General features: G+C 41.5%; 1 protein-coding gene, 1 non-coding gene and 1 pseudogene across 2 annotated transcripts; all 3 read right to left on the bottom strand.

Annotated features, from left to right (window-relative positions):
* LOC126957729 (U6 spliceosomal RNA) lies at positions 1-103 on the bottom strand. Its single transcript, XR_007726904.1, has one exon. It is a non-coding gene; the product is annotated as a U6 spliceosomal RNA (small nuclear RNA).
* A 4,402-nt stretch (positions 104-4,505) lies between these two features.
* Positions 4,506-10,345, bottom strand: LOC126956076 (putative ankyrin repeat domain-containing protein 19). The gene is given in 3 exon segments (XM_050792957.1): positions 4,506-7,068; positions 10,044-10,094; positions 10,096-10,345. Coding segments are annotated over 3 exon segments (381 nt in total). The 5' UTR covers positions 10,248-10,345; the 3' UTR covers positions 4,506-6,890.
* Positions 10,259-11,847, bottom strand: LOC126957026 (collagen alpha-1(III) chain-like; annotated as a pseudogene).
* Positions 11,848-14,227: the final 2,380 nt, after the last annotated feature.

The following is a 14,227-nucleotide window of genomic DNA, read 5'->3' as shown; positions in this document are numbered from 1 at the left end:
CAAAATGTGGAATGCTTTCTGAATCTGTGTGCCATCCTTAGGCAGCAGCCATGCTTATCTGCTCTGTATTGATCCAGTCTTAGAATATGTGCTGCTGAAACAAGTATAAAGCCCTGTTTTATACATGGACACTCATGAGTCATGGATGAGCTTAGCTCTGTTAAATCCAAATTACCTACTTTAGATACAGAGAATTCTATTGAATGACTTCCTGTGAGGTAGAATTTTAAAATATTTTAAAAACTTGAAGTAGAGATGCAAGTAGCCTGAGAGATTTTCATTATTATGGAAACACATTACTTGAGGGGCCAACTGCAAGTTGGTGCCCACGACTCTATTGAAGGATAATGTGGAGCCTTCTGCTATCTAACAAAAGCTGCCACACCGGACAGAAAAAAACCTCAAGGTACAGATGTGATAACAAAAGGGAAAGGGAGCTCTGATCTTTTCCTGCAACATTATTTGAACGTCCCTGACTGCTGAGAACAAGCCCAACTGAATTTGCTAGAGAAAAGATGAACACAGGTCTCAAAGGATAACTTACCATCAAGGTCTAGGCTCAGCCTAGCTAAGAGGTGGGCAAGAAATAAGGTTTTTAGTGTTACAGCAGGGGTCGCTTTACTTACTCTGTGTGTGGATAAAGCCAGGAGGCCTTGCTGGCGGAGCAGCGTGCTGGGAACAATGGCTGAACATATGTACAGGGACTAAAAAACACAGTGGCTGTGAGCTTTGCGTGTGAGTCACACAAAGAGTGAGGGATCTGAGTCAGTAAAGGCATCACAAGCCATGCGCGGTGGCTCACGCCTGTAATCCCAGCACTTTGGGAGGCCGAGGCGGGCGGATTACAAGTTCAGTAGATCGAGACCATCCTGGCGAACACGGTGAAACCCCGTCTCTACTAAAAATATAAAAAAATTAGCCAGGCGTTGTGGTGGGCACCTGTAGTCCCAGCCACTCAGGAGGCTGAGACAGAAGAATAGTGTGAACCCAGGAGGCGGAGTTTACAGTGAGCAAAGATCACGCCACTGCACTCCAGCCTGGGCAATAGAGCGAGACTCTGTCTCAAAAAAAAAAAAAAAAAAAAAAAACAACAGTAAAGGCATCACTGTAGCTGTGAACTGTGTGTGAGTCACCACAAAGACTGAGGGATCTGAGTCAGTAAAGGCAACACCATAGCTGTGAACTGTGTGTGAGTCACCACGAAGAGTGAGGGGTCTGAATCAGTAAAACCATCCTGGTGGCAAAGGTCAATCATTACCAGATTGCAGGACCAGTTACCATGGCAGCAATACAGCAAGTGAATCAATGGAAACCACAGAATGTTTAGAATGGCCTTTCTCCCCCAATCTTCTGACTTGTAAAGCAAGATTGTCTTCCTTGGACTTAGGGAACCCCTTAGCTTTTTGAAAAATTCAAAGGATGAAGGCATAGGAGATAGCCCAAGGGGACAATGCAAGACTTTCGCCTAACTGGGCATTTCAAGACCCAATGACTAATTAGAAAAGCCAGGCCAGGCATGGTGGCTAGCAGTTTGGGAGGCTGAGGCAGGAGAATCTGTTGAGCTCAGGAATGTGGGCAACATAGTGAGACCTTGTTTAAAAAAAAAAAAAAGAAAGAAAGAAAAGTAAAAGATGTGACACTATTTATATCTCACATGTAAGGTTATACTTGGAATAAAATGAACACTGAGATCCCTAAGGATAAAGGTCTTTAAAAGTCCTGAAAGAATCTTACACTCATTGCTACTTCTAACTAGTCTAGCTTTCTGTTTGATTTCTGGCTAAAAAGTGGACTAATTATCAACAGCATGTACATTTACCTGGTTCTTTACTAAAAATTCCACCATTTGCTGTCTCTTACAAATTATAGCAAGCAAAAGTGGTGTATTTCCCTCCTGTAAGAAAGCAAAAACAATTTATAATTCACAAAATTACATATTTCTCAACTGAACTAAAAATCTCCTATAAGATGCTATGAATTTAAACATACAATATAGAAAGAAAGTAAATGCAAAGCAGTCCCTTCCTTTTCACTCCTCTGTGCTTTTCCACACACTGCCTTGCAAACACCCCTCCTCTGCCTCCCCACGTTAACTTAGATCATCTCCAAACCTGACTTTATTTACAAATCCCCAAAATCCTTGATTCTACCACAGCTTTTAGCACAATATGTTGTAATTATTTCACTGTTTCCCACTGAAACCAAGAGTTTCTTGAGGGCAAGAGCTGTGTCTTTTTTCTTTATAACCCTAAAACCTAATACATAGTAGCAAATGCTTTAGGTTTTTAAAATAAATTAATGATGTAAATTATTATCTTTAGAGCAGTGTTTCTTAAACTATGTACCAAAGAATATTTGTTTTACCAGAAGAACTGTATCCCAACAGAAAGATGAGATGATCATCTGCATTTGACAAGTATTACAAAACTGTACTATATGGCCAACAATCAAGAAATCCCTTCAACTTTGCCTAATCCCAATTTGACAATACTTTTTGTGACAAATATTAACATTTTACGAACTAGAGTTTCAGGGATACAGTTGCCAGAACTTCCCAGTTCAGGTGGAGGTTTCCTCTGGGTGGTACAAACTTGCTTGATTGACGTCTATCAATGGTGTCAGGATCCCAGATCCCAATGTCAGGCACTCCTGATTCAAATGGGTCACTAAGGAAATGAGCTCTGAATTAAGAGACTGGCTTCAAATGCACTTATTTTCATTATTATTAAATAGTCCATGGGATTTCTCCTATTACAAGAGGATAGATTTTTATCTTAACTGTTAGAAAGCTCAGTATATTCTGTGTAAGAGAGACAGGTTAAAAATGTTTGAAAACAAATATTTAAAAAGCAGAGCTCAGTAAGAAATTTTATTGTCAATTATAATGATAATCCTGGGATGCTAATGCAACTTTACTTTTTAAATCCATTTGTATTGGTTTCCATTTAAATTGCTATTTAACATTTTTTTACTTTAGGCAAAATATAAATCAGAAATGAAATTACAATGGATTATCAATAAAAATTTTAATATTGATGTATATGGCTTATTTCTAGCATAATAAAAGCCAATAAGTCACTTGCATTTTTAAGGGACATTGCTGAGAAGAATGATATAGTGTCTGCAATATTCATAAACTAGCCAACTCTCACCAGGAATAACCTAAAAAGGCTTCTAGGCATTCTTACAAGCAGATGACTATTTGTGGCATATATATTAAAAAAAAGAGTTAAAAAAAACTTTTGAATTCTAAAATTCTACCCCACAATTGAGGGATTTATAAACTATAGACTATATAACCAATACACACCGTCTTGAAAATCTTGAAATCTTTATGAAAATATAATATAAAACAGAAGCTGTAAACTCAAATACTTATAAGGATGGAGGAGGTTACCTAGGTAAGTGAAGTACTCAGGTGGGCACAGTGGCAAACTGGAGAATATGTGCCTCCTACACAGGGCAACCTCTGCACAGCAGACCAAGCAGTGATGGGGTTTGGGGGACACCAGATTTGATTCTTGAGACAAGCCTGAGGTCCAGATTCCTGCATGAGTCTGCTAAATTTTACATGTCGACTCAATTTAAAGAGGCAAATAAACAAATCTATGTGCCACATTTAGTTAGACTATAGCCTTTGTGTATTTATATTTTCTATGAATGTGTTACTAAATGACTTTGTATAAACCAAGTATTTGCATGTGAAACTTTTTCTTTCTCTAGTATCATATGTTTTATATAAAAGTCAGCCCGATATATATATATATATATATAAAATAAAAGTTGCTGTTAAGACTCATAATACCCACCTTAAGAATTTTCCCAAAATTTATTCATTTGAAATCTGTTTGTATACCACTTCCCAGATTGTTAACCAAATAGATAATTAGTTCATAAGACTGCTGAAACGAACTTATTAAAAGAATTCCTATAGTATTCTCATTGACTTCATGGATTTCAGTGTTTAAAACTGACATCCTGATTATGCCAAAGCTCCATAAACTTAACAGACATACTGAGATAGTCCATAATACAACTTCAAATGAAAAAAAAAAGTTCAGGATTTGCTACTAATCTAAATGAGAAAATTTCACTTGTAATGAACATTTGTTGACACATAATCACTTGAATGGTAACAAAGGAACATGAAATTGTGAAAGGGTCAGCCTTTACCTGTTGAAAGACTACCCACAAGAAAATTGCTAAAGACTCTCTGAACAGCAGTGAATGATTCATGGTGGGAAGGAAAAGGTGTTATTCTGTAAGCTGAGAGATATTGCCAACAATATTTTCTTTCACTTTCTAGTCACAAACGCAGAGAAAGACAGATAAGTCAGGCTAACATTATTGGAAAGGAGAACTGTGAAGAAAGTAGCACCTATCAAATGCCAACTCTTTTAGAGATTTCTTATGTTTTTGAGATACGGGAATTTATATACTGCACTTATCTATTCTGTGGTTCTTAATCAGGAGTGTATTCAAACCCTGAGGTATTTCTTTTTTTCTTTTTCTTTTTTTTTTTTTTTTTTTTTTTGCTGTTGCTGTTGTAAGAGAAAAGAGTCTTACTGTGTTTCTCAGGCTGGACTCAAACTCCTAGACTCAAACAATCCTCCCACCTCAGCCTCCTGAGTAGCTGGGACTATAGAAACATGCCACTGTGTGTGGCTTCAAGAAAATATTTTTAACCATACATTTTCAGACCTTATTAGCTCAGTTACATCAAAATCTTCAGGGGAAAGCCTACATATGTAGACTTTTAACAAAATTCCCCCAGGTCACTGTAATGCACAATTCTAGCTGAGAATTACTGCAGTAGACAATCACTTCAGTTTCATCACTCACCCACACCGTCAATATCCTTTATCAGCTTGAGATGTGGCCAAAAAGAGAAAAGAGTATGAGATAGAGTTATTTATTAACACTCCAGTTAATTTTCCTGGGTATGGGTAGAACAGGGACAAGTAAACTCAAAATCCCACTTGATTTAGCTATTTATAAGTTCCTTATCTCCCACCTTCCCACCAAGACATTCTAGATTTGAGAGGAGAGCTTAGACTCTTAGATAAGTGGCTGTTTTTGCTAGGATGGGTAATAAGTCAGTCACTAATTTGTTCCATCCTTTGCTGAAGTGTTTCTCACTTCATCACCATCTATCCATGGCCAATCTGGTTTCCTCAGAGTCCTCTAAAAATTAACGTTTAGGCAAGTTTCAATTACTGTGTTTACCAAACCAAAAATGATTACCCCAAAGCTGAAGAGCACTTCATACATAAACTGGAAAAACAACAAACTAACAAACAAAACCTCTTATTGGCATTTTTCCTCATTACCTAATTTCCAAGTGACCTACATGTTTTTGATTGCTCTCCTTTTCCCTCCCCATTTTTCCCTCTTAAACCTTGCACTGAAAGGCACATCAGTTTTTTTTGAGAAAACTGTCAGCAGCAGAAAGTTGCTTTAGTTTTGTTCTGAGTTTTAAGATAAAGCCTGTTTCCAGGGTAAGTTCTTTTCGTGTGTGTGTGTGTTTTACATAATTAGAAAAAAATACACCTGGGGTAGGAAACAGATACTTAAAGAAGTCTTCCCTTGAAAAATTCACAAATATTTCCCATAAGTGCACTAAACAAGCTGTGCCCGCTAATGCTTCTTTAAAAGTATCAATATTTAAAGTAAAATCTTAGACAATTCAGTTATTTTGAAATATTTTCATTCTGGAATGCCTGATCTTCCAAATATGAAAAATTGACTCTTACCTATGTCAATGTTAAAACAAATCTTTTGAAAAGAAAGTTGATTGATCTATACCTTGTTTAGTGCTTCAATATTTGCATGGTGGGAAAGCAGTTTTCCTGCCAGTGAAGTCCCCTTATTATACACATCATCATGAAGAGCAGTGTTGCCGTAGACATCCTTAATGATCATGAAGAGCAGTGTTGCCGTAGACATCCTTAATGTTTAACATCATGAAGAGCAGTGTTGCCGCAGACATCCTTAATGTTTAACATCATGAAGAGCAGTGTTGCCGTCGACATCCTTAATGTTTAACATCATGAAGAGCAGTGTTGCCGTCGACATCCTTAATGTTTAACATCATGAAGAGCAGTGTTGCCGTCGACATCCTTAATGTTTAACATCATGAAGAGCAGTGTTGCCGTCGACATCCTTAATGTTTAACATCATGAAGAGCAGTGTTGCCGTCGACATCCTTAATGATTAACATCATGAAGAGCAGTGTTGCCGCAGACATCCTTAATGTTTAACATCATGAAGAGCAGTGTTGCCGCAGACATCCTTAATGTTTAACATCATGAAGAGCAGTGTTGCCGCAGACATCCTTAATGTTTAACATCATGAAGAGCAGTGTTGCCGCAGACATCCTTAATGTTTAACATCATGAAGAGCAGTGTTGCCGCAGACATCCTTAATGATTAACATCATGAAGAGCAGTGTTGCCGCAGACATCCTTAATGATTAACATCATGAAGAGCAGTGTTGCCGCAGACATCCTTAATGATTAACATCATGAAGAGCAGTGTTGCCGCAGACATCCTTAATGATTAACATCATGAAGAGCAGTGTTGCCGCAGACATCCTTAATGTTTAACATCATGAAGAGCAGTGTTGCCGTAGACATCCTTAATGATTAATATCATGAAGAGCAGTGTTGCCGCAGACATCCTTAATGTTTAACATCATGAAGAGCAGTGTTGCCGCAGACATCCTTAATGTTTAGATTGGCACCATGTTCCAGCAGAATAATGGAACACGTCTCTTCCTGGCAATGTACAGCCTATCAGTGTTAGACGAAAAATTAGACTATAAATTCTAAGAATTCTAAATACATATTCCACAGATTTCACCAACCTGTGTTATATTTAAATGAGATAAATTCATTTTAATTCTATGTATTTAGTGAAATCTATGTCATGCCAAAAGAGTTGGCTACTATACACCTTCATTAAAGGTGTCCTGTTCAGTCTGTCACAGATGTCAATCTGGCATTTTCTGCTCAGCAAGGGAGTGAGCACTTCCACACAGCCATGCGCACAGGCCAAATGTAGAGCAGTCCTATGAGAGCGAGAGGAGTTTTCAGTAAATTATAAGCAATATCTCAAAACCTACACTGGTTTATGTAACTGCAAACATAGAAGAGCATGTTATTCCTCTGCCTTCAAAACAAATAATTTTCTTTTGAAGAAAGTACAATATTTATTAGCTCTTATTGCTCACTACCTTAATGAAACAGCAGCCTATTTGGATAGAATGAGCTTGGTGTTTGGATTCAGTTCAACTACGGCTTGAGTTCTACTTGGAACTCGGTCACTTACCAGCTATTGCTTAGCCTTTCTGTGCTTCATTTTCCTCATTAATAAAATAAAGATGACAATAGCAGCTAGCTCACAGGACACCATTGTGATGCTTAAATGGGAATCTATGTAAAGTATTTAGGACCATTTCTAGAACAAGCAACAACTCAACAACTCAATAATTGTTAGATTGTTGTTTTTTTGAGACAGAGTCTTGCTCTGTCGCCCAGGCTGGAATGTAATCGTGTATTACATATATTTCATATATGACCTCACTGCAGCCTGGAACTCCTAGGCTCAAGTGATCCTCCTGCCTCAGCCTCCTGAGTAGCTAGGACCACAGGAGCACACCAACATGCTCAGCTAATTATAAAAAAAAATTGTAGAAAGAATCTCGTTTTGTTGCCCAGGCTGGTCTCAAATTCCTGGCATCAAGGGAACCTCCCATACTTCTATATCTATTGTCACCTTCAATGGTCACATATTATTCCATCCTATGGATGCAACTGAAACTTATTTATAGGACACATTCTGTGGGCTCTTGTTGACATAAATGCTGAGAAAAACAAAGTACATGTATCTCTATTTTCTAAAGGTATTTTAATACAATGGAATTGATAGGTAAAGGGCATATAATTACCACCAAATTATCTATTTGAAAAGTCATCAGCAACTTAAACTTTAAGCAGCAGTATAAGTACCACTGCTCTTTATTCTCACAAACAATGTGGATAAAGAGCACAGTCTGTGGATAAAGAGAACACAGTCTCATTCCTCTTTTAACTTAAATTCTTTTTTTTTTTTTTTTTTTTTTTTTGGAGACGGAGTCTCCCTCTGTCGCCCAGGCTGGAGTGCGGTGGCGCAATCTCCACTCACTGCAAGCTCCGCCTCCCGGGTTCACACCATTCTCCTGCCTCAGCCTCCCGTGTGGCTGGGACTACAGGCGCCCGCCACCGCGCCCGGCTAATTTTTGTATTTTTTAGTAGAGACGGGGTTTCACCGTGTTAGCCAGGATGGTCTCGATCTCCTGACCTCGTGATCCGCCCGTCTCAGCCTCCCAAAGTGCTGGGATTACAGGCGTGAGCCACCGCGCCCGGCCACTTAAACTCTTTTACAAGAAACACTAAGGATTTTTTCATATGTACAAACGTAACTTGTGGAGTTGCAAAACAGTACTTTGCTCACTTTTAGAGTTCTTTTCTTGTGGATTTGATTAGAAAGAATTCCCTGTAAAATGAAGATGTGCTTTTTATCTGTATATATATATATTATATCAGTAATCTATACAATTCTTTATATGTATATTGTTATATATAATAATATATAATAAAAAATAAATTCTCTGTAGGATTAAAATATACTTTTCATCTGAATATCTATATATATATTAGTAAAAACATATACATAGTAAATATTTTTCAAGTATGTTATCTTTTGTTAATTTTTTTCTGACACACAGGTGGGTTTTAATTTTTTTTTTTTTGAGACGGAGTGCGGTGGCACCATCTCGGCTCACTGCAACCTCCGCCTCCCAGGTTCAAGTGATTCTCCTGCCTCAGCCTCCCGAGTAGCTGGGACTACAGGCACGTGCCACCTCGCCAGGCTAATTTTTAATATTTTTAGTAGAGACGGGGTTTCACTGTGTTAGCAAGGATGGTCTCGATCTCCTGACCTCATGATCCGCCCACCTTAGCCTCCCAAAGTGCTGGGATTACAGGTGTGAGCCACCACGCCCAGTCTGGGGGTTTTAATTTTTAGTTTGCTAAATCAACCTTCAGAATGCCTGCTTGTGAGGTCATTCTCAGGAAAGCCTTTGGCAAAATAAAATGTACCTGTATAAATAAGCATTTGTGTTTTCTTCTGGTACTTTTCTCATTTTGCATGTGTAAAAATTTCAATCTGTATTCCATCAGGAACTCATTTTTGTGACATAAAATTTCATTAGTTTTCCTCAAAGAGCAGGCATTTTAATAACCCAACCCTTCCTACTCATCTGAAATGTTACCATTATCAATCCTTACAGCTATATCTTATATGTATTTCAGTGTTTCTGGATTTCCATTCTGTCCCATGTACTTATGTCTTTTCAGCTGTTAGTAAACAATTGTGGGAATTAATAGCACATTTTGATATCTAGAGGAGCAAGTCTTTTTCACTCCGTTATAAAAATTTTTAAATGTCATCACAATAGTAAGATAGACAGCAGGTGTCATGCAAAAATGATAAATCCTTGATATTTTCATTCGGTTTATGTAAAACTGATAAACATAGAAAGAGCTCATGTTTTGAGAAAACGGAGTCTTCCCATTCAAGGAACCCACCTCCCACTTCCAAGTGTCCCTCTGAGAAGCCCCAGGAAACAGCCTATCTACATGGGTGGATTCGGATGTAAAACCGACCCAGGCTTTTATCTGAGAACTTCTCGCCTACTGAACATGACTCATGGTATTTTTCACATGGGAATGAGTTCTCATTGGGCACCTCCACGACCCCATGTTTTAAACGTGTATATGCTCAACTTTGTGAATTAAATCACTCAAATTCTCCACCAAGAGCTCCAGGCAGGGAATTGCCAGCGATGGAAAGCAGCTGAGGCTCCGTTTGGCTCCGCTGCTCCGAGGGTGCCCCGCGCCCTCCAAGGCCCCCGTCCCAGGACCTGCGGGGAAGCCGGGCCTGGGGACCCCTCCCACCCCGGGCCTGGGGACCCCCTCCCACCCCGGGCTGAGCCCCCGCCACCTGTCCTTCCTGTCGCGGGCATCCACGTCCCGGCTCCTGCGCGCCAGGCAGCTGCACCTCCGCGGCCTCGCCCTTGATGGCCGCCCTGTGGGTCTTCCGCAGTTCCGCGTCCCTGGTGTGGGACCCGGGGCCCGCGTACTCTTGGTGGACGGAGCCCAGGACCGCCTGGCCCAGGCGTCTCCCGAAGCTGAAGAGCTTCCTCATGGGGCGACTTCTCAGACGCAGCCTCCGACCTCTCAGACCGAGGGAGCCCCGCGACGCCGTTAGGCGCGCACCTGCAGCTCAGCGCCCGCGCGGACGCCGGAAGCAGCTCCCAAGCCTGCGCGGCCCGCAGGGGGAGGCCGGCAGGGGGCGGCTGCAGGTCGGGCGCAGGCGCCGCGGGCTTGCGGGTTCTCCTGGGCTCGCCCGGGACGTCCCGGAAACACAGGCGCGCCGCCCGCGCGGCTTGAGGGCCCGCCTGGCCGTGACCCCCGCCCCGCTCCTCCTCTGAAGAGAGATCCGGGCCGCTGGCAGGGGCCCTCCGCAACCACCGGGGATGGGGCTGAGGGTCAGTTCCCGCCCCGGTGCAGCCGCCGCCGGGCAGATCTGGCCGCAGCCGCGGCGACATCCGGCCCCGGTTCTGCGAGGCCAGGAGCGCCAGCGAGCTTGGGAGTGGCCAGGCGGCCGCTGCGAGCAGGCGGAGGGCGCCCGCAGTTTGAGCGCCCGGGCGGCGGAGCATGGCCTGGGCGGCCTCTGGATCGCGAGTGCGCCTGTCCTGAGGGCCTGCCAGGCCTGCCCCCGCCCGGCTCCTCCTCTGCCGGAGCTCGGGACCGCTAGCCAGGGGCCCTCAGCAGCCACGGGGAATGGGGCTGAGGACGGGTTCCCGCCTCTGTGCAGCCTCCCCAGGGCAGACCGCCTCGCTTGGCCGCAGCCGCTGGGACATCTGGCCCCGGTTCTGAGATGTTGGGAGGGCTGAGATGTCGGGGGTTGCCTGGAGGCTGCTGCCTGCACACAGAAGGCGGCTGCAGCTTGGGTGCTCAGGCGGGCTGGAGGGGCATGGCCTAGGAGGCCCCAGATAGCCAGCGCGCCCAGACTGAGGGTCCCCAGGACGTGCCTGCCGCCCCACTCCTCCAGCGCAGGGAGTTCGGGGCCGCTGGCATGGGCACTAGGCAGTCACCCCGATGGGGTTGAGCGCCAGGTTCTCAGTTCTCGCCCCTGTGCAGCCGCCGCCGCCGGGCAGAATGCCTGGCTTGGCCGCGGCCCCCGGTACACCTGGTCCTGGTTCTGCGATGCTGGGAGCGCGAGCAGGCTCGGGAGTTGCCAGGCGGCTGCTGCCTGCACACAGAGCGGACTGCAGCTTGGGCGCCCAGGCTGCGGAACATGGTCTGGGTGGGCTCCGGCATGCGCGCGCGCCAGACCTGTTGGCCCCCAACTGGACCCGCCCCGCTCCTCCTCTGCTGGAGCCTGGAGCAGCTGGAATGGCCACTCTGAAGTCACCGGGGATGGAGTTAAGTTTTCTTATCCCACGCATGCACACAAAAAAGTAACTATTATCTGAGGTAATTAACGCGTTGATTGACTACATTTTGGTAATCATTTCAGAATGTGCATATAGATATAAACACATCACACTGTACACCTTGAATATTTACAATGTTTATTTCTCTGTTATACCTCAGTAAAGCTGAAAAAATTAACAGGATTGAAAGGATAACAGTTCTATAGTAGTAGTTGGACACTTCAATACCTCATCTTAATTAATGGATAGAAAAACCAGATAGAAGCTTCATGAGAAGTGGAAGACTTGAACAACCGTATAAGCCATTTAGAGCTCATACACATATACAGAACAGCCCACCCAACAACAGCAGAATATACATTCTTTTCAGGCGGATATGGAACTTTCTCTAGGATAGGCCATATCTTCGTCCGCAAAATAGGTCCTAAAATGACTTTTAAATCATTTTAAAAAGCTTGAAATAATACCAAATATAATTTACAACCACAATGGAAGAAACAACAGATACATAAAAAATGAAAACTCGAAAATTCACAAATATGTGGAAATTAAACAATACACTCTTAAACTACCAGTGAGTGAAGGAATAAATCACAAGTGAAGTTATAAAACATCTTAAGACAAAATAAAAACAAAATATACCAAAATGTATCGAATACAGTGAAAGTAGAGTTCAAAGGAAAATGTATGAATATAAACAACTACATTTAAGAAAAAAAATCTCAAATCAGTAACCTCATTCTATACCTAAGGGCAGTAGAAAACAAACAAACAAACAAAAAAGACTAAATCCAAAGCTAGAAGAAGGAAAGAAATAATAAAGATTAGCGCATAAATCAGTAAATTAGAAGGTTGGAAAGCAGCAGAAATAAACATAGCTAAAAGTTGATTCTTTGAAAGATGAAACCTTTCACTATATTGACTGAACAAAAGATGGAAGACTCAGTATTAAAATCATAAATGAAAGTGGCACCATTACTACCAACTTTACAGAAATAAAAAAAGGATTATAGGACTACATTATAAAAATTCTGGACGATGACATTGAAAAAACCCTTCTAGACATTGGCTTAGGTGAGGATTTCATGGCTGAGAACCCAAAAGCAAATGCAAGGAAAACAAAGATAAATAGGTGGGATTTAGTTAAACTAAAGAGCTTTTTCACGGCAAAAGGAACAGTCAGCAGAGTAAACAGACAATGTCTGTTTTCTATGTCCAGGATGGTATTGCCTAGGTTGTCTTCCAGGACTTTATAGTTTTGGGTTTTACATTTAAGTCTTTAACCCATCTTGAGATGATTTCTGTATATGGTGTAAGGAAGAAGTCCGGCTTCAATCTTCTTCATATGGCTAGCCAGTTATCCGAGAACGGTTTATTGAATTGGGAGTCTTTTCCCTGTTGTTTGTTTTTGCCAGCTTTGTCAAAGATTAGATAGTTGTAGGTGTGTGATCTTATTTCTGATATCTATTCTCTTGGTGAATGTGTCTGTTTTTGTACCAGTATCATGCTGTTTTAGTTACTGTAGTGCTGTAGTATAGTTTGAAGTCAGGTAATGTGATGCCTCAAGCTTTGTTCTTTTTGCTTAGGATTGCCTTGGCTGCTTAGATTCTTTCTTGGTTCTACATGAATTATTAAATAGCTTTTTCGAGTTCCATGAAGCATGTCATTGGTAGTTTAATAGGAATAGCTTTGGGCAGTATGGCCATTTAAATGATATTAATTCCTTCTCTCCATTAACATGGAATAATTTTTCATTTCTTTGTGTCTTCTCTGACTTCTTTGAGCAGTGTTTTGTAATTTTCATTGTAAAGATCTTTCAGTTCCCTGATTAGCTGTATTCCTAGGTATTTTATTCTTTTTGTGGAAATTGTGAATAAAATTGCCTTTCCAAATTGGCTCTCAGTTTGGCCTTTCCTGGTGTATAGGAATGCTAGCAAATTTTGTATATTGATTTTTTTATCCTGAAACTTTGTGGAAGTTGTTTATCAGCTTAAGGAGCTTCTTGGGTAACAGCTATAGGGTTTAGATAAGAGAATTATGTTGTCTGCAAACAGAGGTAGTTGGACTTTTCTTTCTATTTAAATACCCTTTATTTCTTTCTCTTGTCTGATTTCTCGAGCAAGGACTTCTAATACTGTGTTCTATAGGAGTGGTGAGACAGTTTCAAGGAGAATGCTTCCAGGGTTTGCTCACTCAGTATAATGTTGGCTGTGAGTTTGTCATAGGTGGCTTTTATTATTTTGAGGTATGTTCCTTCAATACCTCATTTGTTGAGAGTTTTTAACATGAAGCATTATTGAATTTTACTGAAAGCCTTTTCTGCACCTAGTGAGACAATCACATGGTTCTTGTCTTAGTTTTATTTATGTTATGAATCACATTTTATTGATTTGCCCACGAGGGACCAACCTTCCATTCCAGGGAAAAAGCCTGCTTCACTGTGGTGAATTACCCTTTTATGTGCTGCTGGATTCGGTTTGCAAGGATTTTGTTGTGGATTATTGAATGGATGTTCATCAAGGATACTGACCTGAAGCTTTCTTTTTTTGTTGTGTCACTGCCAGGCGTTGGTATCAGGATGATGCTGGCCTCGTCGAACAAGTTGGGGAGGAGTCCCTTCTCCTCTATTTCTTGAAATCGTTTTAGTAGGAGTGGTACTGGCTCCTCTTTGTACATCTGTTAAAAT

Source organism: Macaca thibetana, chromosome 6 (genome assembly GCF_024542745.1).
Source record: "Macaca thibetana thibetana isolate TM-01 chromosome 6, ASM2454274v1, whole genome shotgun sequence".
NCBI lineage: Eukaryota > Metazoa > Chordata > Mammalia > Primates > Cercopithecidae > Macaca > Macaca thibetana.
The sequence above is the reverse complement of the archived record's forward strand: the minus strand, read 5'-3'. Positions and strand labels throughout refer to the sequence as shown.